General features: G+C 42.6%; 2 protein-coding genes across 6 annotated transcripts in view; both read right to left on the bottom strand.

Moving 5' to 3' along the window:
* The window catches only part of LOC128697514 (ninjurin-2), a 35,753-nt gene extending 13,905 nt beyond the window's left edge, over nucleotides 1-21,848 (bottom strand). For 4 of the 5 annotated variants that reach the window (XR_011393140.1, XM_053789259.2, XM_053789261.2 and 1 more), the window contains exon 1: nucleotides 21,510-21,848. Coding sequence is in view for 4 of the 5 variants with exons in the window: in XM_053789259.2 (XP_053645234.1) it covers nucleotides 21,510-21,596 (87 nt within the window). In the remaining variant the exon portion in view is untranslated. Of the gene's footprint in view, nucleotides 1-11,295; nucleotides 11,663-21,509 lie in introns of those variants that run through there. The other variant, XM_053789262.2, reaches the window with a different exon arrangement.
* The window catches only part of LOC128697522 (alpha-ketoglutarate-dependent dioxygenase alkB homolog 4), a 159,759-nt gene that overhangs the window by 127,942 nt on the left and 3,840 nt on the right, over nucleotides 1-27,977 (bottom strand). The window lies entirely within an intron of this gene.

Here is a 27,977-nt window from a genome sequence, read left to right as displayed (position 1 = left end):
TTAATAGGTCCAGAGCAACTTGTGGATATGACAGTGGTAGGTATCGAAGGGGGACATTTTTGCGACCTAGGTGTCCCAAATTCCTACTTGTCTAACTGATAAATAATAATTATCTATGCTCATTTATTGTTATGTACATAATTATACATACAGATAAATGCAATTTTCCACACTGACTTTAGGTGCCTGTCCAAAGCCTTCTTTTAAGTCGAGACACACATCATTGTACGCAAAAGACATGAGTTTCTGATACTACAGTTCAATGTAGGCATTGAAGATTCTAAGCCAATCAGCAGAGATATTCACAATTAAATACATGGTAATTAATATCTCCGTCAATAAAAATAGCAAGCTGACACTTACACTACCTAAAATCAATTCGAACTTCCACAATGACACAATAGCATCGGAAGTTGAAAGCCAATCAGAAGAGGCATTTTCTAACCATCGCTCAGAGACCAACATCCCGCTATACATCAGAACTTTAAATTTGAAGCCCCTAAGAAATTGCATTTTTAAATTATCAAAGATGAAAGCTTGAAGATGATCAGATGGAACATTTATAATTATGACACGAAAACCAATATTTCAATTTAATGAACTTAATGAAATTAGCAAATTCGTGTCTGCATAACCCAAAATCATTCCAAATCTTTCTAAATAAGAGAAACACCAGGTTTGAAGCAGATCGGAAGAGGCATTCTCTTAGTTATTAATAGCACGGATGCAGGGCTCTTGATCCAAAGACTTATCTTCCCCTTCCTTGGATTATACCTAGATGCCTTCCTTTCCCTAGTTACTATATTACCCAACGGGTTTAGTGTTTTCCCCGAATAAAATAAAATAAACATATTGAGTTACTATCATTTTAATAAGAGAAATGGCAAACTATCATCTCTCACACTTAGTAACACTCTGAACCTTTTTTAATTAGGATACGCTAGTGCAGTGGTTCCCAAACTGGGGGTAAATTACCCCCTGGGGGTAATTTAACCATTTTTGGGGGGTAATGGAGGGGTGACAGAAAAAAAGTTATGAATTCTGAAAATCAAGAAAACAATGCGGTACCCGGTATGAGGATTATTGTTAACTTTGTCTTAGTATATAAAGTTGTAAAGTAAACCTATTATAAGTAAGTAATAAAGTTAAACCAAATAACAATAAACATCAAAAACTAATATACAGTATTAGAAAAGAAGAAATATATAGCTAAGTGTGTGGAAACCCAAAAGTATTTTGACAAGTATGCTTCAGGACAAAAGTCACTCAGTAGCCCAGATCGACCTGTCCAGTACGCGTCACTCACTTCCTGAGGCTGCCTCTATTTCACACTGTCAGTTTATCTGTGAGCATCAGCCGAGGTAGACATAAGCTGGTATGTATGTGTACTGCCCTGTGCAGTATATAGTTAGTATTTACCCACTGTTACTGTGAATTTGTAGCTATTATTAATTTTATATATAATGTATGTGTGGTTCTTACGTTTTCAATGGTTTTGCTAGGATTAGCAGAGTATGCGAGGCTGTATACGTTCACGTTTAGCCATATATATCAATAATAACAACATTTTGTGAAAGGGGTAACATGCTTTATGTGGCATGTTAAATTGGGTAACAAACTGAAAAAGTTTGGGAACCACTGCGCTAGTGTTAAAAGCTCAAAGTCGATCAGACGAGGCTTTCCCAAGTTATTGTACGGAAAATATAATTGGGTTATGGTTTACATAAAACTGACCCGGAAAAGGGGACGGGGATGGAAGGAGTATACCTGTATATGCCAGTAGTTTCATGATCCCTTCCTTAGTTACAGTCCACCAGTTTTGGAAATTTGAAACTGATGGGATGAGGCTCTCTCAAGCTAAAACGCAAACCTTGTTGGAAGAAAACCCCTCAAGAGACCTACGTCCCTTGAAGCTGGTGAGGGCTCTTGATCCAGTGAATTGGATTTTACCTTCCCTGCCTTGGACAGAACCTGATTGCCTTCCATTCCCCCAGGCGCGGTGTGACCCAAACCGGTTTAGCGCTCCTCCATAACTGCAGTAATAAGAATGAAACCAGAACAAAATCCAGGTAGCCACTTGAAGATACCCCTTCGGGGACACAAATAAGTATTACAAAAACAATGATTTTTCTCAATTCATTGAACACGATAGTCACTGCTCTTGCCCTAAAGCACACTAGCAATACCATGATTCGAGCCTAGGTGACATCCTTGTCACATCCAAACTAGTTTTTCATGTCTTTAAGATGGGGAGTTTGGGGCCCAGTCCCTGGGCCCATTATGTACCTCTGTAATCTGTAAATACCTTTGTAACTTGTCATGATTGTGACTAGACCTACCTGGAGTTCATTACCTTTGTAAATTGTGAGTTCATTACCTTTGTAAATTGTGAATTCATTACCTCTGTAACTTGCTCAGCTATCAAAACTTTGAGGCCCAGTCCCTGGACCCATTATGTACCTCTGTAATCTTTTGACTACCGCCCACTGGATGGGTATGGGGTGCATAATAAACATATTAAACTAAGATGGGGAGGTCTCTTTTATTGACTTCAGGATGCGTGAGCTCTCCCTTTTCCTCAACCTTGCACTAGAGGCAATGGTCGCCACGAAGGCTATGTTCATTGTCTCGAATACACTTGGCACTTGGAGCCACGAGGTGAACAGACATGGAATAAATAAATTTTGATCTATGGTTTGTCGATAGAAATCGAATAGGCACCATCTATCACCTATACTGTCACTATATCCTGAAAAGTATAGGCCTTGATATGCATATACTCTTAGAGGAATGTACATCGTAGTTTACTTTAATCATAGAGATTAAAGTATCCTTGGTTGGTGTCAAAGTGACATGCAGCTTAATTGACTCAATAGCCTTTCAGCCTAATAGATCAACCAACCAACATATACTGTCAATATGCCTTTGACTGTTTCTTTCCTTTGGTATTATAATACACATACTTGCATCTCTGTCGCCTCACTACTGACATCTAAAGGATCTTACACTTTTCTTTTTTTTGGCGAATTCAAAATTGATCTGCACGTCAGTTATAGCAAACCGCAAGTCAGGCTGAAATCTATATTTGCGTTGTACTTGTTAGACAGCAGTACAGACAGCCAGCATTGACAGTATTGGCCTTGAAAGGAAACAGCAACTCAGTCAGCAGTGAAATAGTGAGGTACAAGTTGAGAGACAATAGCTTGTTCGAGGCCAGCTTTTTGTTCATACTGACAACACCACTTTTTTTCCTTCATACACACACACACACGCAGCCACATACAGGTGAGTACTCAAACACCTTCTAAGTGTCCTCTCCCCTCAATGGAGGTTCCTTGATGCTGGTGAGGGGCTCTTGATTTAGGAAATTGGATCTGTGCTCCAGTTCCCTGAATTGAGACTGAATGCCTTCCATCCCCCCACATTCGCTCTATAATCCTCTGGGTTTAGCGCTCCCCATAATAATAATAATAATAATAATAATAATAATAATAATAATAATAATAATAATAATAATAATAATAATAATAATAATAATAATGTGTCCTCTTCAAACTCTGGGATTGTTGTAAATTGTTGCTCCCACTTTTTTCTCCACTGAATAATGTTAATATCATCAGGTGATATGTCACTATCTATCTACGGGAAAGGGTTGGAAAATGGTTTAGCAAATTCAATAAAACCAGTGTCATTCATGACATCGAAATGTTCCTTGAGATTGATTAAGTCAGTGTGAGAGTGAGGGGAGATGAGAGGCGTATAAGCCAGGCTGGGGTCCAGTGGCTTTAATCTATATGGAATGTTGACGCGAGTCCAAGGTCACCCCTCACAAGAGGAGGCGAGGGGAAGGTTGGTTGGCTAATTAAATTTAAAGCCTATCGACTACAGGAGAGTCATTAAGGATGCATATAATCTGTTCACCAAGTCTACCTTGATCCCTAAAATAGAGATTACAGTAAGGATGCATATAATCTGTTCACCAAGTCTACCTTGATCCCTAAAATAGAGATTACAGTAAACTCTCAGTGTATATACACTGAGAGAGAGAGAGAGAGAGAGAGAGGTGTACATATCCTATGGGAAAGAGTTGGTTCCTTTGTTGGCTTTAAAGCCTATCGATTGCACTAGTGACTAGAGTAATTAATGCTGCACCACTGAAGAAAACTTCAACCCTCTTCAGCATGAAGTAAACTCTGGGTGTATATATACTGGGAGATATTAAACATCCGGTATACCATGAGGGACGGGATCACAATTTTATCTTGAGGAACATGATGGTAATTAATTATGCTTCACCCAAGAAATGTGTATATTATCCAACAATTTTGTTAATTTTGTTAAATTAAATTGCACTATTCGCCCATTTTTATCAAGACTAGTTTTTAGTTACATGGCAGTGTGACTACCCTGATCTACATCACATATTTACAAGATTAAAGAAAGGACTGTTTACCTAACACATCACGTTTCAAAATTATACTCTTATCAATATGGGATGAGTTTAAAAAATTAGTAATGAAATCAGTCAACTTCATCCAGTAAATAATGTACCTGACCATTGATCAAGGCTCAGTGGTCGGTCGCCAGAGCTGCCCACCGGAACCAATCTATTGAGGACAAAACAAAGGAAAACCCAATTCGCCTTCAACAATAGCCAGGTCAGGTGTGGTGAAGCAGGTGCCGTTATTTAGGTGTTGTGAGTCAGCTCTTAACACCTTCAACAATAGCCAGGTCAGGTGTATTGAAGCAGGTGTCGTTATTTACGTGTGGTAAGCTCTAAAGTCTGTTGCGCAGTTAACATATCAGCTTAATATTTATCCTAGCTTGATTTATACTATATTCAAGGGAAAGTACTAATCCAGTAAGGGTCATACACCACCCGGGGAACTAAAGGTAATCAGATTTGATTCCCTTCAGCATAAGATAAGATTTCGTTCGGATTTTTAACCCCGGAGGGTTAGCCACCCAGGATAACCCAAGAAAGTCAGTGCGTCATCGAGGACTGTCTAACTTATTTCCATTGGGGTCCTTAATCTTGTCCCCCAGGATGCGACCCACACCAGTCGACTAACACCCAGGTACCTATTTGCTGCTAGGTGAACAGGACAATAGGTGTAAGGAAACGTGTCGGAATTTCCACCCGCCGGGAATCGAACCCGGGCCCTCCGTGTGTGAAGCGGGAGTTTTAGCCACCAGACCACCGGGTCTCTCTTGAAGGATATCATGGCATCGGCGTCCATGAAGGTCTGTAAATGATCCAAGTCGGACCGAAACTTCGTTAGATAGTATAATAACCTATGTGACATGTCAAGATATCTTATTAATGAAAATAAGATATCAGATATACTAAGCAAATTTCCTAAATTTGCTTGTAACACATAAGTAAACTGGAGATATGTAGATATAAATCTATATGTACACCTGTTAACCCTTTTGGGGATTAGTTCCTAGGCGTTTTGTGTATCCATATGCTCTTGCATTGCCGTCCACAGGATGGACAGGAGGTGCACAATAAACTAGCCACTTCGGTGGCAAAATCTAAATCTCCTATGTGCGGGTTATTTGTTTATTGTTAAGGACATGTTGCGTCTTGAAGCCTCATGAGAAAATATTATCCTCATTCTCACTAAACACAACATGACTTCCCTCTCCAATCATCCCATGAAAGAAATTTATTGCAAAATGTAATATGTTCAGACTATACTCATGATATTTCGATCTAAGTAGAATTTTATTAAGTCACTGGAGTGATTTTTTAGGGTGAAAAATAGTTTGTAAACAAGTTTCCTCTAAACGGGTTGCAGATCATTATATTATAAAAAAAAAAACAAGCGCTAAACCCGGTTGAACTGGTTGAGAGTCCTTGTTCCTCGTGGGAACTCACCGTCAGTTTGGTAACTTGCATAACACCGTTCTAACTACGCGTGTTTACATTTCATAATTTGATTGGTACAAAGAGAACCACTATCATGCCGGGGGATTTTGGGCACCTAATAGGACGTGAAGTGGAGAATACTTTATGTATACAGTATACATGGCTCACCCCGTTATGTTTGTCATGTGTATACACAACTCACGCTGGTGTTCTGTCATGTATACACTGATGATGTATCAATTAGTAAAATCAGTAAATTGCGTCATACACAGTACATATTGTAACGTTTATTCTTCGTTCTGCTGTTCAGTTATTTCACATTAGCATCCAAGGATATGAAATGTCAGAAGGTGGCCGCCAAAGCTGAATTAAATACAATTTGAGCGCAAGATACTCAGGGTTCACGAGGGGAAAAAAATCAAGTGCATAGATACCGTCAGAGGTTTAAGTGTTGCTTAAGTACATTCTATTTTAGTTTCTAAAGTGCTTGAGTCATCTGCAGTTAACTGCTGAGTCATCCTCGGTGGAACATCACTTCCTCTTTCTGGTTTTCACGTGGTGTGTTCATTATTTCCAGTATGTTGTAGACTGGTATAATATATATCAGGTGAGCTGTAAGTAGTGGCGTCAGTGGTGGTGTTACAGCAGTGGCGTCACAGTACTGGCGTCACAGTGGTGGTGTTACAGTAGTGGCGTCACAGTGGTGGTGTTACAGTAGTGGCGTCACAGTAGTGGTGTCACAGTGGTGGTCACAGTAGTGACGTCACAGTGATGGTGTCACAGTAGTGGCATCACAGTGGTGGCGTCACAGTGGTGTCACAGTAGTGGCATCACAGTAGTGGCGTCACAGTGGTGGTGTCACAGTAGTGGTGTCACAGTAGTGGCGTCACAGTGGTGGTGTCACAGTTGGAGAGTCCGCCATAATGTATGTGAACGAGGCCACTGTGCGGGGCTTGAGGAGACATGTTGGTCCAGTACACACCACTACACTTTGTTGAAGGTAATATTCCAGCAATGACTCATTACACTACCCCCTACCCCGTCATTTCCTGGTTAACGATGCAAAACTTGACACGACGTACATTCATCCATTGTTTACTTCAAATCCTTTCACTTCTCCAGATTTCACATTAAATAAAAAACGCTTTCCAAACTAATTATGTTTACAGTGGCAGATGGTATTCAAACTGACAGATGGCAATAATTACATTTAAAGTGGCAGATGGTATTCAAACTGACAAGTGGTATTAGCTGGCATGTTATTGAGACCAGGAGCTAAAAGCTCTTCATACTCTAGGGTCCTCACTTGTAATTATGTTTCATATGCACATGCAACATATATATTTTTAAATGTTTATGTAATAGTTTTTTAATAATAGATCACCTGGCTGCTCTACTATATTAGGTTAAGTTAGGGAGCTCTTCTTAAAAACATCCATATGATCAGGGAAGGCGCCAGAATTTGTGTCAACGGGGCTTACGGGTGGATATCTGGGTGAAAGAAGGCTAGGAGACCTGTTTTGATGCAGCGTTATTATTATTACTATTTTAATTTGGAGGGATCTCAGAATGGGGGCTGAAATTTGGAGGCTGAATCTCCATCCCCCCAATGTTCCTCTTGGAGCCGCCCCTGCATATAATGTAAGCCTATCCTAGTATCCTGGGGACCATCCACGTGCATCCACGTTTCGATATTGCTATGTTAAATACTGTTCATTCACTAACAGCAGTCGATTTATATTTGTGCTAAACAGATATTTCATAGAGCTGTAGAGCATCCCAAACTCTGATGTGGGTGGTAATCTAAAGGTTGCAAAAGTACATAATAGATCCTGTGGTTGATGTCTTGTTAGTTCACTGCTAATCTTATGTAACCACAATCTTATCGTTTTTTTGTATATTTAAAACGAGAACTGTTTGTTATATATTTTCAAATTTTTAAATAAAAAATAGATCCAGAAGCTAAACTTTAACTTGCTTTAAGTCACAAAGGCGTTAAGTGACCCCTACAGGTTGAGCGCTTCCTAATTATTATAATAATAACAATGCTAGTGAGTCAGTTACAGCAGAGAAATTTGGAAGTATATTTTAATAAGGTTATAAGCAACAATAAATGTTATCTTATGGTGGTGGACAGCGCTGAGTAACTCGTGTAGGCTTAATTCTTTTTTGCGAATATCATGAGTGCTAGTGGTCGGTGACCTTGCGGGAACTCTCCACTCTTAGAAATACATTCTCAATGAGTTAGGAAATTAGAGATGGTCAGGATGTATTGTTCAACGTGATATGGTGTTGTAACAATTAAAATTAATTTACAAGCACACTCACTGAGACTTCTACATCTAATTTGAAAGCCGTCTTGCATTTCAGTCCATACCCTTTACCTGAATACTGGGTTACATAGTTGTCTACTAAATAAATTACTGATTTTTTTTTTTGCGTGTATTTCGGCCGTTTGTAAGTTCATAATTTTGCACAGTTGCGGATCGATGGGACAAGAACGATCCATTACCATTGGCTGCTAAGCGACCCCATAAACACCATTCCATGGTGTTTATTGTGCCTTTTTTGTTATTTGTGTACCATTCCATGGTAGACTGTCACTCATGTTTTGTCACACTTCTGTCACACTATATCACCAATAAGCAAGTAACATAAACGGGCGTGCAACATCTGGCAGTGGGAAATATTGTTTAGTCTTCATTTAAAAGTCACGTGACACGGGTCGTTGAAACAAGATAATCCATTCATTGGTGCCGACACTGCGTATGCGTAAAGGGCATACATGAAGAGGGGTTTATAGAGGACCACAACAGTACCGGCTGATGGCTTATCAGTGCCGAACTAAGTGGTCTGAATTAAAACAGGTAAACCACTACGGCTGCTTAAATATCATTATGGTAAAAAACATCCTGGAATATCTGAAACGTGCATGCAGCCTCTTGTCAGTTCATGTGACTATTCCATTCATCAGAGCTCTCATTTAACGGCCTCACCTGCTTATTATGCCCTTCTCTCTGATGCTTTCGCCTTTAACGAATTTTCTAATTTCCAAACTAAGAATGCCTCTCTCTCTTCCTTTAGCACTGTTTCCCTCACCCTACCCACGCACCGCTGACTGAACCACACGGGTTTAGCTTTCCATGACTATAGTAATTATAATAATCCGTTATGGTGGTGATGGTTATCAAGGCTGACTCAAACCTTCCACCTCACAGCTGTCACTACGAGCACTGAGGCATCACTTAGTAGTGAGTGTGGTGAGCTTCATATGACGGAAATATCGTATGTGACGTCAGGGAGTCCTGTAATGAACCGCGGTGTATATACGCCAAGATCAGCGGCAAATATGCTATAAAATTAATGAAGCATAAGCTTCAGGGCCCCTAATCCCGGAGGGGCACCAGAATCCACTTTGGTCCACATTGCTTAAACATTATTGGGTCTGCTGTATGAGAAGGGGTTGCGAAGGGCCCCCATAACAGTTCAAGGTCCGCCACTGAGAGATACAGTACACATCTATTGACGTGGTGTATTTATATCTATGTATATTCACTGAGAAGTGCGGTTCTCAAAGGTGCAATGTTTGTGGTGGTAATGGTGGTGCAATATTTAGGGTGGCAGGCAGTTTACCTGTATGTTTAACATTTGTAAGATAATTTCAAATAAACATCAGTCAGTCAGTTTATCCATCCATCAATTGCAGTTATTTATCGGTCCACATGGAGTCCTACCTAACAATTAAAACCTTCGTGGCGTATATCATTTGTTTACTATACTCTAATCATAAATAATTAAAATTTCTGTCATCATAGATTCGTGAAAACTCATCAGTTGCAGGGGTCGATTCACAGCTCGGTCACGCCTCTTCACTAGTCGCTACTAGGTTCACTCTCCCTGCTCCATGAGCTTTATCATACCTCTTCTTAAAGATATGTATGGGTCCTGCCTCCACTACATTTCTCTCCAGACTATTCCACTCCCTGACAACTCTATGACTGAAAAAATACTTTCTCACATCCCTGTGACTCACCTGAGTCTTCATCTTCCAGTTATGACCCCTTGTGTGTGTGTCCTAATTTTCCTACCTGTTGTGTGGTAGCTGCTTTAATGTTGACGGTGTGGAAATGTGCGGAAGTCTCAATTCACTGTAAATGCCAGTCACTCCAATTCAGATTTTTTTTATAGTGTTACTATACTAACCCCCATATCAGGAAATATTTTGTTAACCACAGAAAATTAATTGCTTGACACGCAAATGCATTTAGTATTTTAAGTGTAGGTTGTAAAGTTATTATTTTTCCCAGTTTAAACTATCATTTAATAAGCCCATTGTCACGTATTTAAAATCATGAGCGTTCGGCTCATAATCTTATGGATTTGGGTTCGATTCCCAAGCAGTGAAAGGCGTATAGGCAAGTCAAGACTCCTGTTGCCCATGCTCCCCTAACCGTAAATATGGATGTAGATGTTAGTTAATTGTTGTGGGTAAAGTTAGGAAAGAAGAGGAAGGGGGGTAGTATATCTTAGATAGGGTTGGGCTTTGAAATGAGCTAAGATAAAAGCTCTTAACTTGTTTATAAAAGACAATCTCTGACAGGTTGTACCACGAGGACACTGAGTCAACACATAACGGTAGCTTCTGTGCCTCACCTTCACACACTCACGGAACCTGACAATCAGCGAACAGTTTCCACTGGTGTGTACACTGGCATTTCTCACAAGGCTAACTAGAACAAAATCTGTGAAAGAAATATATTTAGCGTCACGTTTTACATTATATTTTTTATATTAACATAGAACTCTCAGTTAATTTATCATCGTCGTCACCAGACCGTTAGGTCTGGTCACGAACTGGGTATATGACTATCTAGGCGAAGGAACCACGATGAACCACTAGCGTCTTCTCCCATACAAGATTTACGAGTTCATTATATGCAGCGTCCCAAAAATCTGTACACAGGAAATATAGGCGTTATGTTCCTAAAGTAAACTAAATATTTCAGTAATTAAAATATTGAAAGGGTTTACTATTTCTACAAGAAATATTACGTCTGTGGTTTATTATGGCATTTAATTAGGTATTTCGAAATGTATATAATGCAAACCGAACGATATATATATCTCAGTATATATTGCCGATAGATATATATCTCAGTGTAGATACAGATGTACATGTGTTTATATGATGAAAGATACCCCAAAATCCTATTATGGTAATAAAAGTATCCGTGACAGTATGAAAGTAAATTTCCACCCTGAGGACCAATATGGAATCAACGAGCTTGAAAAGTTTTTTTTTTGTTTATGTATATAAGTGTAATAACACGATAATACGTAACATTTCAAAGACTTATTTTTTTTTTCTGCCGCTGCTTTTGACTTGTGTTTACCACAGTAAGTGAATAAAAATGATTTACCTCCTGCATCTCCTCCACCAGCAGCAATGTGACTCGTGTTGGTCGTGTGTTGTATCACTGTGTATCAGCGCCCGCCTCCCTGATACTTCCTACTCCAAGAATTGGATGGTGCACTTTTATGGCGTGTCGAGAGTGACTGGTGTAAAGGAGCACTCTCGTGTGGGAAGCAGGAAAGACTCGTGTAGAGAAGAGCTGGATGTGTTGTGATGTGGAGTTAACAAGTTATAAACTGACTGGAATGAGTCTCGCAGAGTTGTAGGTAAAAGCGTCATGAAGGTGATAACGTGTAATTAAGGGTATTGTGATGGAGGAAAAGGGTCATTATTCACTGCAAAACCGTGAGAACCTTTAACTGAATGAGTCACTAGCACAAGGGACAGGGTCGTAGAAAGTGTTTTTGGGTTGTTCTCAGAGGTGAAGGTAATTCCAGCACGTCAAATCTCAGTTTCTTTTTTTTAAAGACAAAGTTCCGACTTCAGGTTTGCCCTGTACATAGTGAGTGCTTTACCACATTTTTCGGCAATTCTGCCATTCCAGAAGAGAACTCGCCTCTATTCACTTCAGTCTAATATGCTCAAACATCGAGTTTAAATATCATACTGCCAACATTAATGAAGAAAAGACACGCTGCAGTTACTAATAGTTTAATATCTTTGTTATGCACTCCATACTCATCCTGTGGGCGGTAACTCATACCCGTCTAAACTTGTATGAATTCAACCACACTTCAAAAATATTGAGTATTATAGATAACACATAATCACATATAAGCTACATCTTAATATTTTTTGTGACTGATTTCATGTCTTTGTAAACAACTCATTACGATTTTTACCAGATCATAATTTTGTAAGTAACTCATTACCACTAACTTTAGTTTAATATGTTTATTATGCACCCCATACCCATCCTGTGGGCGGTAGTCAAAAGATTACAGAGGTACATAATTGGTCCAGGGACTGGACTCCAAAGTTTTGATAGCTGAGCAAGTTACAGAGGTAATGAACTCACAATTTACAAAGGTAATGAACTCACAATTTACAAAAGTAATGAACTCCAGGTAGGTCTAGTCACAATCATGACAAGTTACAAAGGTATTTACAGATTACAGAGGTACGTAATGGGTCCAGGGACTGGGCCCCCAAAGTTTTGATAGCTGAACTAGGTACAAAGGTAATGAGCTCACAAGTTACAAAGGTAATGAATTCTGTAAGAATGGTTACTTACGTTTATACATGGCTACAATCATGAACAAATTATAGAGTAATGAGCAATTCACACTTCCACACCCGGTCACAACTGTAATGAGTTATTGGTGCAAATATTGATTGTTGAGTCACACACACACACACACACACACACACACACACACACACACACACACACACACACACACACACACACACACACACACACACACACACACACACACACGCCAGGAGCTGAGTATCGACCCCTGCAACCACAATTAGGTGAGTACACTTATGTGCCTCTGAGATCTTTTGACTGTCACCCACAGTATGGGTATGGCGATGCATAATGAAATTATTAAACCTAAAAAAAAAAATAAGTGGATTAAACTGCCAAGTAGCTTCAATGAAACAAATAATTTGAGTAACTTTATAAGTATTTGAAATAAATGACTAGGTTCTACTTAGTATGGGCCAGTACGCCTACGACAGTATCTTCTTTCATAGTGTGACCTAGGCTAGTATGTAATAGACTAGTACTGAGAGAAACACTGGCCCATTTGCACCTTTGTCGCCCCTCACAAGTGTGTAGCACACTTGTGCTCTTATATTACACATATCAGCGCAGTGGAGCGATGTCACGTACCCAATACAGGTTTTTGCCATCATTTCAAGCACAGTGTAACCCACTATACAGCGAGGCTTCTCAAGTATCACCTCGCATACTAACCATTCCAGTCCATATCATCATTTTATACCTCAATCTTCCCTAAATGGTGACATTTTTATATTTACATATTATATATACATTAATCTGTAATTATTTATACAAAACATGTAATGATTTATGCTAATATATTATGTGCGTGTAGCGTTTTGCTGATGTAGTGGAGGGAGGTGGGTGAGGTGGTGAATACTGTGGGTTCTTCCATGACTTGCTGGTGTGCTGAGGTGTAACCAAGTGTAGCCAAGGTGTGTGATATAGTGTCTGTGCAACCCCAACTCACCATCCAAAAACATCCAACCTATACCACCAGTGGCGGCGCCAAGGGTAAGCTTGTGGGGTGTAAGTCCCCTACAAAATAGTAATAGTGATAATGCTGCTACAAAACAAGTTTCCTAGCACCCCTTCCCAATATTATAGCCACCCCTGAAACCCCACAGGATTTAAATTTTGTTGCTGCCCCTGTCCATCACCTACTCAACATATCCGCCACCACTTAGAAACATTCCCCCTCCACTTCGTTACCCACAAAAATATCCACCACTACCACTCAGAAACATCCTCCCCAACCACTCACTGACAAAACCCACCACCACTCAGAAACATCTTCAACCACTCACTGACAGTACCCACCACCACTCAGAAACATCCTCCGGTGGCCGGCCGCCTGGTGGCTAAAGCTCCCGCTTCACACACGGAGGGCCCGGGTTCGATTCCCGGCGGGTGGAAACATTTCGACACGTTTCCTTACACCTGTTGTCCTGTTCACCTAGCAGCAAATAGGTACCTGGGTGTTAGTCGACTGGTGTGGGTCGCATCCTGGGGACAAGATTGAGGACCCCAATGAAAATAAGGTAGACAGTCCTCGATGACGCATTGACTTTCTTGGGTTATCCTGGGTGGCTAACCCTCCGGGGTTAAAAATCCGAACGAAATCTTATCTTAACCACTCACTGACAATACCCACCACCACTCAGAAACATCCTCCCCAACCATTCACTGACAATACCCACCGCCACTCAGAAACATCTTCAACCACTCACTGACAGTACCCACCACTACTCAGAAACATCCTCCCTCAACCACTCACTGACAATACCCACCGCCACTCAGAAACATCCTCCCTCAACCACTCACTGACAATACTCACCACCACTCAGAAACATCCTTCCTCAACCACTCACTAACAATGCCCATCACCACTTGCTAATAATACCCACCACCACTCACTAGCAATACCCACCACCACTTACTAACAATATCCACCACCACTCACTAACAATACCCACCACCGCCACTCACTAACAATACCCACCACCGCCACTCACTAACAATACCCACCACCGCCACTCACAATACCCACCACCACTCACTAACAATACCCACCACCACCACTCACAATAGCCACCACCACTCACTAACAATACCCACCACCACTCACTAACAATGCCCACCACCATTCACTGACAATACCCACCATCACTTGCTAACAATACCCACCACCACTCATTAACAATACCCACCACCACTCACTAACAATACCCACCACCACTCACTAACAATACCCACCACCACTCATAATACCCACCACCACTCACTAACAATACCCACCACCACCACTCACTAACAATACCCACCACCACCACTCACTAACAATACCCACCACCACCACTCACTAACAAAACCCACCACCACTCACTAATAATACCCACCACCACTCACTAACAATACTCACCACCACTCAATAACAATACCCACCACCGCTCACTAACAATACCCACCACCACTCACTAACAATACCCACCACCACTCACTAACAATACCCACCACCACCACTCACTAACAATATCCACCACCACCACTCACTAATACCCACCACCACTCACTAACAATACCCACCACCAATACCCACTCACTAACAATACCCACCACCAATACCCACTCACTAACAATACCCACCACCACCACTCACAATACCCACCACCACTCACAATACCCACCACCACTCACTAACAATACCCACCACCACCACTCACTAACAATACCCACCACCACTCACTAACAATACCCACCACCACTCACTAACAATACTCACCACCACTCACTAACAATACCCACCACCGCTCACTAACAATACCCACCACCACTCACTAACAATACCCACCACCACTCACTAACAATACCCACCACCACCACTCACTAACAATATCCACCACCACCACTCACTAATACCCACCACCACTCACTAACAATACCCACCACCAATACCCACTCACTAACAATACCCACCACCAATACCCACTCACTAACAATACCCACCACCACCACTCACAATATCCACCACCACTCACTAACAATACCCACCACCACTCACTAACAATACCCACCACCACTCACTAACAATACTCACCACCACTCACTAACAATACCCACCACCGCTCACTAACAATACCCACCACCACTCACTAACAATACCCACCACCACTCACTAACAATACCCACCACCACCACTCACTAACAATACCCACCACCACCACTCACTAACAATATCCACCACCACCACTCACTAACAATACCCACCACCACTCACTAACAATACCCACCACCACTCACGAACAGTACCCACCACCACCACTCACTAACAATACCCACCACCACTCACTAATACCCACCATCACTCATTAACAATACCCACCACCACCACTCACTAACAATACCCACCACCACCACTCACTAACAATACCCACCACCACCACTCACTAACAATACCCACCACCACCACTCACTAACAATACCCACCACCACTCACTAACAATACCCACCACCACTCACTAACAATACCCACCACCACCACTCACTAACAATACCCACCACTCTAACAATACCCACCACCACCACTCACTAACAATACCCACCACCACTCACTAACAATACCCACCACCACCACTCACTAACAATATCCACCACCACCACTCACTTACAATACCCACCACCACTCACGAACAGTAACCACCACCACCACTCACTAACAATACCCACCACCACTCACTAACAATACCCACCATCACTCATTAACAATACCCACCACCACCACTCACTAACAATACCCACCACCACCACTCACTAACAATACCCACCACCACCACTCACTAACAATACCCACCACCACCACTCACTAACAATACCCACCACCACTCACTAACAATACCCACCACCACTCACTAACAGTACCCACCACCACTCACTAACAGTACCCACCACCACCACTCTAACAATACCCACCACCACTCACTAACAATACCCACCACCACTCACTAACAATACCCACCACCACTCACTAACAATACCCACCACCACCACTCACTAACAATACCCACCACTCTAACAATACCCACCACCACCACTCACTAACAATACCCACCACCACCACTCACTAACAATACCCACCACCACCACTCACTAACAATACCCACCACCACCACTCACTAACAATACCCACCACCACTCACTAACAATACCCACCACCACTCACTAACAATACCCACCACCACCACTCACTAACAATGCCCACCACTCTAACAATACCCACCACCACCACTCACTAACAATACCTAACACCACCACCACCACTCACTAACAATACTCCCAATACCACCACCACTCACTAACAATACCCACCACCACCACTCACTAACAATATCCACCACCACCACTCACTAACAATACCCACCACCACTCACTAACAATACCCACCACCACTCACGAACAGTAACCACCACCACCACTCACTAACAATACCCACCACCACTCACTAACAATACCCACCATCACTCATTAACAATACCCACCACCACCACTCACTAACAATACCCACCACCACCACTCACTAACAATACCCACCACTCACTAACAATACCCACCACCACCACTCACTAACAATACCCACCACCACCACTCACTAACAATACCCACCACCACCACTCACTAACAATACCCACCACCACTCACTAACAATACCCACCACCACTCACTAACAATACCCACCACCACCACTCACTAACAATACCCACCACCACCACTCACTAACAATACCCACCACCACTCACTAACAATACCCACCACCACTCACTAACAATACTCACTAACAATACCCACCACCACTCACTAACAATACCCACCACCACCACTCACTAACAATACCCACCACCACCACTCACTAACAATACCCACCACCACTCACTAACAATACCCACCACCACTCACTAACAATACCCACCACCACCACTCACTAACAATGCCCACCACTCTAACAATACCCACCACCACCACTCACTAACAATACCCACCACCACCACCACTCACTAACAATACCCACCACCACCACTCACTAACAATACCCACCACCACCACTCACTAACAATACCCACCACCACTCACTAACAATACCCACCACCACCACTCACTAACAATACCCACCACCACCACTCACTAACAATACCCACCACCACCACTCACTAACAATACCCACCACCACTACTCACTAACAATACCCACCACCACCACTCACTAACAATACCCACCACCACCACTCACTAACAATACCCATCACCACCACTCACTAACAATACCCACCACCACCACTCACTAACAATACCCACCACCACTCACTAACAATACCCACCACCACCACTCACTAACAATACCCATCACCACCACTCACTAACAATACCCACCACCACCACTCACTAACAATACCCACCACCACTACTCACTAACAATACCCACCACCACCACTCACTAACAATACCCATCACCACCACTCACTAACAATACCCATCACCACCACTCACTAACAATGCCCATCACCACCACTCACTAACAATACCCATCACCACCACTCACTAACAATACCCATCACCACCACTCACTAACAATACCCACCGCCACCACTCACTAACAATACCCACCGCCACCACTCACTAACAATACCCACCACCACTCACTAACAATACCCATCACCACCACTCACTAACAATACCCACCGCCACCACTCACTAACAATACCCACCACCACTCACTAACAATACCCACCACCACCACTCACTAACAATACCCATCACCACCACTCACTAACAATACCCACCACCACCACTCACTAACAATACCCATCACCACCACTCACTAACAATACCCATCACCACCACTCACTAACAATACCCACCACCACCACTCACTAACAATACCCACCACCACTCACTAACAATACCCATCACCACCACTCACTAACAATACCCACCACCACTCACTAACAATACCCATCACCACCACTCACTAACAATACCCATCACCACCACTCACTAACAATACCCACCACCACTCACTAACAATACCCATCACCACCACTCACTAACAATACCCACCACCACTCACTAACAATACCCATCACCACCACTCACTAACAATACCCACCGCCACTTGAATAGACGAGGACAGGTTTGAATTTTTGTGAACAGACAAAAAAAAAAAAAGATGGTAACAAGTTTGAATCTCTGTGAACTGACGAAATACATATTTACAACGAAATGAAAATACAGCCAACACAACTGAAAGCAGTTTAATAAACTGGTAAAAATTTAATCAGTAAATCGAGTGACAAACAAAAACAAATTTTATTTTTACGAATTTAAAATAACTGTATTTTACATGACTGAATACTTGAAGGTAAATTAATTACTTGATTACGAGGTTAAATATAATTGTGTTTGATAAGATTATTGAATGTAATGATAATTTTAACTTTTAAGTAACAAAACTCTACATTATAACAACAATTATAATGTAAGAGACAGTAATACAAACTTGTATAAACAATTTTAGTCACAATAATTATTGAGTAGCAGATTAGGTGTGACAAGTTCGTGACTGTAGAGTGGGGGGATCGATACCATGCCTAACCCTTCTAGGGTAGGGTAGGTGCCTGAGCCCGAGCCTTTAGCTCATAAGACTGTCATTCCCATTTGCCCCCTTGTGCCTCATCCCATGGGAGACTTAGGTCTCAGACACTCCCTAAAGAGGGAGCCAAGGCCGGGCCACCACTTGGTAAAGGCCCGGGCCGGGAGAATACCGGCTAATCTTTAATAATAATAATAAATGTAGAGTGGGAGCTAGATAACTACCCCGGGTTACATGCATTTGACAATTACATTCGATCGGCGTAAATTTACATCGAATTCAGGTATTTTTTAACAATATTTTCGATACATTGAGTTTCTAGTCAAACTGATTCGAACACGTTGGATATCAAAAATATATTTGCTTCGTCTTGTGTCTTGACTGAGAGTTTTAGCAAGAAGTTAATATGTATTGTCATGTACATATAGTATGCACAGTAATAGTGTGAATGTTTTATATGTAGAGTAAATCTGAACGTTTGGACAGAGGGAGGTAAGGGTGCTTGAAACCTGAGTGATCATTCTGAAAACTGATTTTTGAATTACTATGGGTTTTAAGTCATGTACTGTTGTAGTACATCCTCACGCACTATATAATAAATGAGGTTAGGATAGATTATAGTTTTACATAGTTATTAAGTTTCTAGTCTAGCAAAAGGCTTGAAGTAGCTAGATTATTATACAAGAATATAGCTGTGGCTGCTAGGAAACAATGATACCAAGCTAAGATTTCCGCGTATCCAATACGCAGGTTTGGAATTCTTGGAATGTGCTGACTGGAGTCCAGGACATTGATCAGTGTGAATGAGTAGATGTTGAGGCACGTAAGTTCTCCCGTCTTCTAATAACATATTCATTTTTTCCACTATAATCTACCTTGTCCATAATTACTATCGCATTTGTGTTGTCTGTTTCGTAAGGTAAAGTCTGGGATCTTTCCTTAATTCATGGTATAACTTAACAAATCTTTGAGGACAGTTGCCCTCAAAGATTTAAGTTATACCATGAATTAAGGAAAGATCCCAGACTTTACCTTACGAAACAGACAAACCAAATGCGATAGTAATTATGACAAAGTAGATTTTAGTGGAAAATTCAGCATATTATTAGTAGTCAGGGGTACTTACCTGCCCCCTTAAGGCCAGAGGAGGACCCTTCAAGACGAGTGCCTTGATACTGAGGACGGTATCTGGTGTGCCATAATGGCTATGGTAATGAGGGAATAAGGTACTTGGAGTATCCTAATAACTAGGGTAGCAAGGGAGTAAGGTACCTTGAGTGTCATAATACCTATAATAGTGAGGAAGGTACCTGGAGTGTCATAATACCTATAGTAGTGAGGGAGTAAGGTACTTGGAGTGCCATAATAACTGGCGTGCGATGGCAGGAAGGTGCTACAATGGAAGGCTCCTCTTTCGATATGGAACTTAGGACAAAAATATTAAGGCTACCTTATACTATACATCTTCCACTCGGCATTTATGAACCATGGCATCAATTTTGTCATATTCCCTGGGAATTGTTAAACCTTTAGGTAAAGGTCATATCAGACATCGCCTGAGGAGTGGGTGGGGATCATGTTTGATTCGAGAAAGAGGAAGGTATAACTATTTCCTCGGATCCTGAGCCCTCCACTAGCATCACGGAATCCCACTTCCTTGAAGTTATTAACCAGAACAGCGACATTCAACTGATATCCTATTATTATTATTATTATTATTTTTATTATTATTATTATTATTATTATTATTATTATTATTATTATTATTATTATTATTATTATTATTATTATTATTATTATTATATTTGATAAACAACGAAACACTTTTCTAATGTGAATATACACAGAAGAATCAAACTGTTTTATGATTCACTAAAGTTATTCTTGGTAGACTCAAGTATGACACCAGAACCGTATTTCCTGCACTACTTTCACTCATTTTCTTTTGCATAATAATAATAATAATAATAATAATAATAATAATAATAATAATAATAATAATAATAATAATAATACATATGTTTTTGTCTTAAAAACTTGATTTATTCACCTGAACTACAAAGAATACAAATCACAATACCACCGTGGCTTGAACAAGTCACAACCAATTCAACTAAATAATGGTCCAGGACGGACCTAAGATTACTCTAATTTTCATTTCTAGTTCCTGAGCTTCGAGGTTCATACTAGTGTACGATATGCCATTACTAGAGAGAAAGCACTGATCACTACACACGCATGTACCGCAAACTGACTTCTTCCTGTCTAGAGAAGTTGGCACCTTTAATAGACATGGTGTAAGGGTAGAGAGACACATGAAGGCAGGATGGAGTCATGGTAATACGTACACCTACTGTCATTACTTGCGGCTCGACGGACATGTTATACTGCACACCAGCCACCTTGTATGTGGGAGAGAAGAGACGGTCAGACATGCAGCACACTGCTCAAAACTCTCTTGAGCTGGCAGACGCCAACTCTTCTTCAGATCCACAACTTATCGCGGTTTTGATGCTTTTTTACGATATCATTCAACGGGGGCGAGCGGAGGCTAAGGGTAAGAGGCTCAGCGAGGGTATGAGGTGTAGGACAGGGTGTGAGGAGGAGAGAGTAGGGTGAGGGGGTGAGGAGAGAACAGTGAGGGCGCGTGTCTCCCCTCAGACAGCTCACACACCAATGACTCTGTGATAAACATTAGACGGTCTACAGGTGCGCTGAGAGCTGTGCAGGGCGGACCCCTGGCTCGCCTCCTTCACCTGTGTTGAGTCTTCCTCACCTGTGTTTTCTCCCTTAACTGTGTTGTGTCTCCACCTGTGTTGTTTCCCTCATCTGTGTTATCTCCCTAACTTGTGTTATCTCCCTCACCTGTGTTGCGTCTCCCTCACCTGTGTTGTCTCCTTCACCTGTGTTGTGTCTCCCTCACATGTGTTGTGTCTTCCTCACCTGTGTTATCTCCCTAACCTGTGTTATCTCCCTCACCTGTACTGTGTCTCTCTCACCTGTGTTGTCTCCCTCACTTGTCTCCCTCACCTGTGTTGTCTCCCTCACTTGTGTTGTCTTCCTCATCTCTCTCTCTCTCTCGCTCTTTCTCTCTCTCTCTCTCTCTCTCTCTCTCTCTCTCTCTCTCTCTCTCTCTCTCTCTCTCTCTCTCTCTCTCTCTCTCTCTCTCTCTCTCTCTCTCTCTCTCTTTGAAGGACAAGGTAACATGGTTACACGAAGCATTAGTATTAAACTTCGAGGCAAGAACTTTAACGCAAATGTGAGTATCTTTGATTTTAGCAAAGTTGTGGAGTACTGGACTCATCTTCCCTGAAGATGTTGAGTGAAAATCAGTTTTGTCATTTCAGAACCAGTTCAACATGCATTTACAACTATAGGATTCCACCTGTGATAGTCTACTCCGGCAGTGGCCACCTAGTGGAAGTTCTGGAACTATACAGTATAGTATGTCCAGTTGCCCACAGTATAAGTAGAACTAGTGGTAGACAGCAGTGAGGTCGCATGAGTAGCTGCAACAATAATGCTGTTGCAATAAGGGTAGTTGTAGCCCATGGTATAAAGTGTCCATTACCGGTATGCCATATATAACTATAACCCTAATTTTTAAAGGGGTGGACCGGTAAGGCAGCGGAAGGCCTCGGTCTCTACACATATGCTGCTATGTATGATAATTCTATGTAACTGTATTTGTGTATACCTGAATAAACTTACTAAAAGCTCCAACGGCGGGCCATCATCTAAGACCCGCGTTAGGAAACACTTGTCTTGTTTCCTGACGAACCTTACCTAACCTCCATTACCGGCATGGTATTCTTTCCCTGTTTCATGGCGGCAATGACCGGAGGATGGGGAGAGAGCCTTCTTTGCCAACCTTACCTCAGCAATCTCATAATAGAAGATAGTTTTTCATCGAAATGGCATTAGATAGTACTCTGCAGATAGCCTCGGTGTGAACTATAAAGTCTTCTGTTATCTTTTTTCTCCATGTACACACAGGAGGCGGAGAAGCTGCTGTGTACGCTAGATACTTCAAAGGCAGTGGGACCAGATAATATCTCTCCGTGGGTCCTGAGAGAGGGGGCAGAGGCACTGTGCGTGCCTCTAGCAACAGTCTTCAACAAGTCTATCGACTCAGGCATCTGCCGGAGGTGTGGAAGATAGCAAATGTAGTTCAAATTTTTGAGAAAGTAGACAGAGAGGTAGCGTTAAATTGCAAATCAATGTCACTTACATGTATAGTATGTAAAGTTATGGAGAAGATTATCTGAAGAAGAGTGGTGGAGCGCCTAGAAAGGGTTTATACATGACAAGCAACACGGCTTTAGGAATGGAAAATCCTGTCACAAACCTACTGGAGCTCTACGATAAGGTAACAGAAGTTAGGCAGGAGAAAGAGGGACGGGAGATTGCATTTTATTGGACTGTAGAAAGACTTTTGACACAGTACCGCACAAGAGACTAGTACAAAAGCTACAAGAGTAGGCAGGAATAGCAGGGAAAGCACTACAATGGATTATTAGGGTATACATAACAGGAAGGAAACAACGAAAGCTGGTTCGTGTGTAGGTGTCGGAATGGGTGCATGTGCCGAGCGGGGTTCCACGGGGATAAGTACTAGGGTTGGTGCTGTTTCTTGTATACGTGAATGATATGACAAAAGGGATAGAGGCAGGGATATTCCTGTTCGCAGATGATGTGAAACTAATCAGGCGAACGCAAGCAGACATGGACGAGAAAAGACTACAAGTGAATCTGGACAGGCTGAAGGTCTGGTCTGACAAATGGGTCTTGGAGTTTAGCCCCAGCAATTACAAGGTTATGAAGTCTGGGAAGGACAAAGAAGATCGCAGACAAAGTACAGGCTCGGGGGGCAAAGGCTGCAAACCTTACTCAAGGAAAAGGCCCTTGGGGTGAGTATTAAGATAAGATTTCGTTCGGATTTTTAACCCCGGAAGGTTAGCCGCCCAGGACAACCCAAAAAATCAGTGTGTCATCGAGGGCTGTCTAACTTATTTCCATTGGGGTCCTTAATCTTGTTCTCCAGGGTGCGACCCACACCAGTCGACTAACACCCAGGTACCTATTTGCTGCTAGGTGAACAGGACAACAGGTGTAAGGAAACGTGTCGAAATGTTTCCACCCGCCGAGAATCGAACCCGGGCCCTCCGTGTGTGAAGCGGAAGCTTTAGCCACCGGGCCACCAGTATATCACCTGGGGCGCACATCAGCCAAATAACTGCTGCAACAGATGTGCATCTGGAAAATCTAAGAATAGCTTTTCGACATCTGAGCAAGGAGTCAATCACAACACTTTATACCGTGTACATAACGCCTATATTGGAGTACGCAGCACCAGTATGGAACCCCACACTTAGCCAACCATGTCAAGAAATTGAAACACACACACACACACACACACACACACACACACACACACACACACACACACACACACACACACACACACACACACACACACACACACACACACACACACACAAGAGATTAGTGCAAAAACTGGAGGACCAAGTGGGAAGCAGGAACAAGAGGGCACAACTGGAAGTTGAAAATGCAGATGAGTCAGAGGGATATTAGGAAGCATTTCTTCAGCCTTAGAGTTGTCAGAAAGTGGAACAATATGGAGAGCGAAGTGGTAGAGGCGAGATCCATACATAGCTTTAAGAAGAAGTACGACAAGGCTCTTGTAACCGGGAGAGAGTGGCCTTAGTAGCGACCAGCAGAGAGGTGGGACTAAGAGCTATGAATCGACACCTGTAATCATATATTGGTAAGTACATGCCCACACATTCTCTCCCCCTCTCTCGTCCTGCAGGAGCAGCCTCTTCGCCTGGAAGTTAGCTTCTTCCCTCGCTAATGGTGGTCGTCTTCCCCTCTCATCGAGGGCTGAATCTTCTTCCCTCTTATGTTAGGCAAACTTCCCTCACAATGTGGACCAAGTCTTCCCTCGTACCTGGGCTATTTTCTGCTTGTCTGTCATGAACTTCTCTTTCTCACTTTTCCTCACATCAGTTATCTTTCTCTCTTTATTTCCGCTCTTCACCTGCCCTCACCTATCCTGGGGTCGGGTCGTGGTGAGGCTCGCCTCCCGACCCCTGCGCAGCTCTCATTGATCCTGGCGGCAACACAGGTGAGTATCCCGCGAGTAATCAATAGAGGTATGCAAGACTCACGCCGCCCCCGCCCGCACCTGAGTCCCGCCTCTCCTGCCATCGCTGTCACGGTCACCATAATGTATGCTATCACAGTCAGTAGCGTGCAGAGGTCTGGTGATGTCTGGGGCCAACTCCTTGATTGTATACCCCAAAGACTCCTTGATTGTATGCCCCAAATCACTATCTTATTTCCCTCTCTAATTGGATGCCCCCCCATTGAGATGCCCGGGGCCACCGCCCCTTCACCCCCCCTCTGCACGCCACTGATCACAGTCACCATGGTGTATGCTCTCACAGTCACCGTGGTGCTGTCACTGTCACTTATGCTATCAGGGTCACCATGGTGTATGCTGTCACTGTCACCATGGTATATACTATCACGGTAACCATGGTGTATGCTTGTGCTATCAGGGTCACCATGGTGTATGCTTGTGTTATCAGGGTCACCATGGTGTATGCTTGTGCTGTCAGGGTCACCATGGTGTATGCTCTCACTGTCACCATAATGTATACTATCGCGGTCACCATGGTGTATGCTGTCACTGTCACCTTGGTGTATGCTGTCACTCTCACTATGGTGTCTGCTATCACGGTCACCGTGGTGTATTCTATCATGGTCACCATGGCGTATGTTATTACGGTCACCATGGTGTATGCTTCCCCTGCTGTCATGGTCTCCCTGGTGAATGCTGTCATGGCCACCCCCAGTGTATGCTGTCACCAGCAGGACATTTATTTAAATCAGAAACAGTCGAGGTCCGGGCAATGACCCTTGAGGGACTCCAGTCATCACCTGTACTCACTTCTGCACCTCGCTCAGTGTTTTCAGGTGACATTAACCAGATCCTGTATCGGGGATTCTAAGGATAGTAAAACTGCAAAAAAGGATTACCAACAATTCCAGGTTCACCGCTATTATAATGCAAATTAGGGCTAAACCACCGGGGTCATACAGCGTTGTCCAGGTTCACCAATAAACTGATGAGGCTGTGGGACTTTATACACAGGGAGACCACAAATCGACCCTTTTCAGTGGTTCTGCTATTTCTTTCAGTACTTATGAAGATATATTTAATTGTTCACATTTCATTTGTAATGTCAAGCTCCTTTTGTAGTTTTATATATGCTTTTGTGTGTGTTGGAGCTTCCCTGCCTTTGGTTCATCGCGATTTTCCTGTGCGTGAGCAGCTCTCCTCTTCTTTGAAAACCTCGGATCGTCTATTGCCGAACTGTTCTCACAGATTTTTCATCCTACCAAAGTCCTCTCTTCTGTGATCTAGGTTTCTGTTACTTGCTTCCTTTCGTTATCCATCCCAGTTTCTACCAATTACCTAAAACTTAGTACTTGCGTAAACGCTGGCACCATAGGTAATTTCACAAGTCTCTGTGGTTCATTTTTCCGTTTCAGTCTCGTGATTTCATTTACATGTTCACACCATGTCTGCAGTCCGTCCCCCCCCCCCTCCTCCCATGACGAGGTCCCGGACACGTTCCTTATATTTGACATCTCCTAACGCCAGTAGTTTTAATTCTAATTCTTGCTGTCTTCGCTGCTGTTTCCAGTGATACTGATACCATTGTCTCCCAGACATTACTATATTCGTTATATAGGCGTCAATATAATTTCTGTGCAAGTTTCTACAGTCCACAAATCTCCAGTGATTCCTAAGTATCTGGGCTGTTCATTTTCCATCTTTTTCACCCTTTTCTTACTATTTACCTGGAGTTTACCTGGAGAGAGTTCCGGGGGTCAACGCCCCCGCGGCCCGGTCTGTGACCAGGCCTCCTGGTGGATCAGAGCCTGATCAACCAGGCTGTTACTGCTGGCTGCACGCAAACCAACGTACGAGCCACAGCCCGGCTGGTCAGGAACCGACTTTAGGTGCTTGTCCAGTGCCAGCTTGTCTGCCAGGGGTCTGTTGGTAATCCTCCTTATGTATGCTGGGAGGCAGTTGAACAGTCTCGGGCCCCTGACACTTATTGTATGGTCTCTTAACGTGCTAGTGACACCCCTGCTTTTCATTGGGGGGGATGTTGCATCGTCTGCCAAGTCTTTTGCTTTCGTAGTGAGTGATTTTCGTGTGCAAGTTCGGTACTAGTCCCTCTAGGATTTTCCAGGTGTACATAATCATGTATCTCTCCCTCCTGCGTTCCAGGGAATACAGGTTCAGGAACCTCAAGCGCTCCCAGTAATTGAGGTGTTTTATCTCCGTTATGCGCGCCGTGAAGGTTCTCTGTACATTTTCTAGGTCAGCAATTTCACCTGCCTTGAAAGGTGCTGTTAGTGTGCAGCAATATTCCAGCCTAGATAAAACAAGTGACCTGAAGAGTGTCATCATGGGATTGGCATCCCTAGTTTTGAAGGTTCTCATTATCCATCCTGTCATTTTTCTAGCAGATGCGATTGATACAATGTTATGGTCCTTGAAGGTGAGATCCTCCGACATGATCACTCCCAGGTCTTTGACGTTGGTGTTTCGCTCTATTTTGTGGCCAGAATTTGTTTTGTACTCTGATGAAGATTTAATTTCCTCGTGTTTACCATATCTGAGTAATTGAAATTTCTCATCGTTGTACTTCATATTGCTTTCTGCAGCCCACTGAAAGATTTGGTTGATGTCCGCCTGGAGCCTTGCAGTGTCT

This window comes from Cherax quadricarinatus, chromosome 44, assembly GCF_038502225.1.
Source record: "Cherax quadricarinatus isolate ZL_2023a chromosome 44, ASM3850222v1, whole genome shotgun sequence".
Classification (NCBI taxonomy): domain Eukaryota; kingdom Metazoa; phylum Arthropoda; class Malacostraca; order Decapoda; family Parastacidae; genus Cherax; species Cherax quadricarinatus.
Note: the sequence above shows the minus strand (reverse complement) of the source record. Positions and strands in the feature narration are given on the sequence as shown.